Source organism: Pyrus communis, chromosome 3 (assembly GCF_963583255.1).
Source record: "Pyrus communis chromosome 3, drPyrComm1.1, whole genome shotgun sequence".
In the NCBI taxonomy this organism is placed as follows: Eukaryota; Viridiplantae; Streptophyta; class Magnoliopsida; order Rosales; family Rosaceae; genus Pyrus; species Pyrus communis.
The window spans coordinates 28146340-28151213 of record NC_084805.1 but is presented as its reverse complement, the minus strand read 5'-3'; the positions used below and the strand labels follow the sequence as shown (position 1 = coordinate 28151213).

Sequence of the window (4874 nt, the reverse complement as noted above, 5' to 3'; positions counted from 1 at the left end):
AGGTACGCGCCCAATGCCTATCACCACCACACATATGTCAGGCTCCATCAGAGTTTCTAGGAGCATTGTTCATACGAGCTTTGCATTTGTGGCGATTTCCATTTTTAAAGCTCAGGCCTGAATTTCACCTTGGAATCTGGTTGTCAAACTGACCACCATGATTCTTGTCTTTGCTGTTCCACCAGCCTTGCTTATGGCCACGTCCTAGTTTATGATTATCGCCACCAGATGATATGGCGTTCACTTCGAGGAAATCAGCATTCCCTTCTGGAATGGTGCAGATCCAGTAGGTCGAGACTGATGATTTTTCATCAGGAGCTCATTATTTTGTTCAGCTACCAAGAGCACAGATATCAGCTGGTTGTATTCAGTGAAGCCCCGCACTCTATACTGCTGCTGCATGAGCACATTAGAGGCATAAGATGTGCTGAAAGTCTTTTCCAGCATATCTTCCTTAGTAATGGTATCCCCACAGAGCTTTATCTGAGAGATAATTCTGAATAACGCAGAATTGTACTCAGCCACTGACTTGAAATCCTGGATCCTTAGGTGAGTTCATTCATAACGAGCCATTGGAAGGATCACTGTTGTCTGGTGATTGTATCTGTTTCTCAATGTCTTCCAGAGAGCTAACGAATCTTTAACCGTTAAGTACTCGCTCTTTAGTCCCTCATCAAGATGGCAACAAATAAAGATCATGGTCTTCGCCCGATCTTAAGAGGATGAGCTGTTTTCTTCCCTAATGGTATCTCCAAAATTCCTTGCTTCCAGATGGATCTTGGTATCTAGTACCCCAAGTAAGGTAATTCTTCCTAGTAATGTCAAGGGCAGCAAAATCAAGTTTTGCCAAGTTCACCATTTTCTTTTCTTTCTGAAAGAAAAATGAGATGCGTAAGAACTTGCAATAATATGTATTCATGGAGGAATATAACGTTAAAACTTATGATTCTTACAAAATTTTCATTTTGATCTTCAGGCCAAAAATGATAAGCACTTGAAACTTCAGGCTCGAGATTTTCATGATTAATGAGAAGGACGATTGTACTGCACCATTCTCATCGAAACAAGCATAGGATGGGCGATCATTCCGCACCACTTGAACAGCAGGAAAATTTAAATATGCAGGGTAGGGTAGGCGATTATACCGCACCACCTAAAATTGCAATAAAATTATGCAGAGCGAGATATAATCAATTTGAATATGCAGAGCAAGGTGGACAATTATACCGCACCATCTAAAATTTGCAGTAAAATTAAATCTACAACTCAAGATGGGCGATTGTACCGCACCATCTTTGATCGCAGTGAAAATTAAATTTGAAGTTCATGATGGGCGATTATACCGCACCATCTTTGATTACAGTAAAATTAACATAAATAAACACTGGGTTAGAAACCAGGAACTACACCAAACAAGAAATCAAAGATATAAGTAATTGTTAAATTTAGAACGAGAAGCAGGCATAGTGCTAGCAGTTCATCGCGATGGTGCATTACGCAGATGAAGCAGAAGAAGAAGAAAAACAGGAAAAACCTTAAAGGAAGCATTTTTTTTCCTTTCGGTGAAGGGAGATGTGAACTATTTAAGGTTAGAGAGTCGTGCTGATAACGTGTTATAAATAGACAAAAGTTAGAGAGATAACCTTTCTAAGGACAGGAGCGAAGCAGGTTCAAAATATCACACTATAACTTTAGTAACTATAACACAAAAAGGATGGCAGATAAAGAGAGGGAGGGATACTGATATTATTTCTCTTGCTTTCTTTCGCAATGAATTTGATAACAGACAAAGTGCTTTATTTATAGAGTGACTCTCGTAACTACAACCATTAAAAATATAATAATGATATTTTGAAAGTATCAAACATTATTCCTAAGTCTTACTCTTTTTGAGTGGGCATTCATTCATCCATCAATCCATTGGTCATTTTGATGGTAAGCTGTACTGCATTATGATGCATGTTTAAAGTGTCCAAACTATACTTTAAAGGGGTAATATTGATATTGCACAAACTCTAGAGACTCAATTTGTGTATGTATGACAGTGTTGTACCACTAATCTGGTTGCAACCCTCTAAATAAATATTTTTGACGTATTTCTTTATTTTTTGGCCTATTACGACACTAATATGTCTTTCACTTTGTAATTTTTACTGCAAATCGTGATATTTAGGTCAATTACACATAAGCCGACCATTTTGCAAAAAGAAGGGAGTCGTTGAGAACTCGATCGAGAGACGAACCGCTCAAGCCTGTCCAAAAGTATGTAAGTGCTTTATTTGTGTTAAATACACTATTTAACATTACAGGAAATGTTGTCTTTCATTTTCTTTTTCCTTTGAGAATTAAAGCTTACATCAACGAACAGATACGATATTATATAAGAGATGTTTGGGTAATTTATCCTTCAGTTTGGACAATTGATTGAGAAGATTGGGGACCAATTTGCCACAAATTGTTGTTTGAAGGGCACTTTAGTTTCCATCATTTCACTTCGGAAGTCGTTCCTCTAGTTAGGTGAAGCACGCAAGGACCTTAACTCGTTCTGGTTAAATCCCTTTTATAGTATTTGGTGTATAGGATGATATTTTCTTCAATAAGCATGAGGTAATTAGGTGAGCTTTAGTAATCAAATATAAACTTTTAGGTGTGAAGTTCAAAATCATCCTATACGTTATGAATATGTATCTTATAATAGTGAATAGAAAATATAACGTGACATTGTTAGAATAAAAAATAAAATATTTTAGAACTGAATAGATAAACATCACATAACAATGTTATGATGATACCATCAAAGAGTAAATGTTACTAGCTAACTATTAATGGTTAATGCATAGGGGGAAAAAATTAAGCAAGGTGAAATTAACGAACAAATGATTTCTAATTCATATTTCATGGTGATGAAAATGCCACATCATCATCATGTTTATTTTGTCCACGAACATTGATTATTCAAAAGCAACAAAACCACCAAATTGAAGAACTACAACACATGATCGATCCAAGCATGATGATGATCATACGATTCTTGATGCCTCGGTTGACATAACTTAACTAAGAAGCAAACTCAATCTTGATACCACCAATGTTGACAGCGCCGTACTTGGGCACCAAAGTCACCACCACGCTGTCATCGTCCTCCGCCTCAATTTCCTCCAACAAATCTGTCAACCCTAACCTCAAAATAGTGTTTATCTTCTTCTTGTGCTTGTGCCTGTGCGGCACACTTACAAAGCTTCCGGCAAACTCCGTCTTGTCAGGCCCACTCGGCAAGTCATCGACGTCATTCACAAACACATCAAACTTCACAGCCACGTCCCTGTCAAACTCGATTCCCTCAATCACCAATATCTCCTCCTCATCCTCCTTGGCCTTCTTGCTCCTCTTCTTCTGCTTCGGCCTCTTCACCACCGTGCTTATCTTCGACCCCAGACTTATCGGGAACTCAGTGCCTGCCACCACCTTGCTGGACGACGCAACAGCTGCGTGAGCAACTCCCAGCTTCTTCGCTATTTTGCCCAATGCAACTTTAGCCCTTCGCGGAGTTGGCTTCGAGCTGAGCCAAGGAATGTCCACATCTTGGTATACATACCCAAGATTTTTGGTCTCCAAACAGTCCCTGACCTTGACTCGGACTAACTCTGCGTTCTCGTTGTAAAACAAGAATCCGGAGTCCAACCAGTCCTTGTCAGCAAGATCAGTTCTCTTACCTCCAAGAGTTTTCCAAATACTCCACATTCGATCGACATTCGAATGGTGTGCATAAAATACAGGGTCCCTACCAGCGGAGTAAAAGTTCCCCATGTCCTCAAAGTTGGGCTGGGTGTTGTCACCGGTCCATAAGTGAACCGGCCCGTGTGGGGTCCCCTCGATGGAGCCGCCACCAGGGTCAGGCTCGTCCCCTGCCCTGTACGGGTTCCCAAAGAACAACTGAGCATTCTTGGAATTGGACACCATTTGCCTGTACATGATTTTGAGATTGGCGTTGATTGTGGTTTCCTTTGACACATTGTCCTCGGTCCCGTTGTAATCGAGATCGATCAGAGTCGGCGGCTGATGTTTGGCAGATCGGAACTTGTCGTAGAGAGGGGACTTTGGATCAGCATAAATCGCGGGCAGTGGCATGCCGGCTGGCGAGTCCCAGTTCCAGAACGGCATAGCGAATGTCGGGTCGTTAATGAGTTTGCCTAGGATCTTCTCGAAAAAGTACAAGTAGTAACGGTGGAACGGGAAGAAGAGCCATGAGTTGTGGACTTGGAGCTCGAGTTCTGGGAACCCGGCTTGGTCGTACGCGCCGTCGCAATAAGCGCAATGCACGGCTGCCTGTTGCTTGAAGCTACGTGGATCGTCGTCGGGTAGGGCTTTCATGAGCTCCATCGCTTTGTAGAATTTGTCCCTGTAGGCTTTGTCAACGGCGTGAGCCGGTGGCCTGATGCGGAGTTTGGCGGGGGCAGGCAGCTTAAAGTCAATGATTTTTGTGGCGGGCGGCGGGCAGCAGTTGGTAGCCTCTGCACCCTGTGGCAAGTCTGCAGAACCACATTTAGATACGTCTGGTGGGGCTATAGGCTTGGCAAAGGCGAACGGGTCTGTGCCCATACCCGCCACGCCGTATAGACCTCCAAGACCAAGAAGCACATTTCTCCTGTCTAGTTTGGACTGTGCTTGATCATTTTGGTCATTGTTTGTGGCTTTGCATGAGACCTTACGTGCGAAGGAACGCTTGGGCTTTGTGAGTAGGGAAACTTGGGAGTTGTTTTGAGAGAAGGGGGAGAAAGGTTTTGTGGCGGGGTTGGGAACGGTGGGGGTGGTGACTACCGGAGGTGAGAGAGACGCCATGGCTTACCTCTCTGGCTTTGTTGGGTACATTGACA

The 4874-nt window shown here is 42.3% G+C and overlaps 1 protein-coding gene across 1 annotated transcript; it reads right to left on the bottom strand.

Annotated features, from left to right (window-relative positions):
- Nucleotides 1-2850: 2850 nt before the first annotated feature.
- Nucleotides 2851-4874, bottom strand: LOC137727810 (polyphenol oxidase, chloroplastic). Its single transcript, XM_068466640.1, has one exon. It carries the CDS (start codon nucleotides 4837-4839, stop codon nucleotides 3058-3060), a length of 1782 nt encoding a protein of 593 aa, XP_068322741.1. The 5' UTR covers nucleotides 4840-4874; the 3' UTR covers nucleotides 2851-3057.

Excerpts from the sequence above, each read along its gene's own strand:
- LOC137727810 (XM_068466640.1), bottom strand. The coding sequence starts at position 4,839 with ATGGCGTCTCTCTCACCTCCGGTAGTCACCACCCCCACCGTTCCCAAC.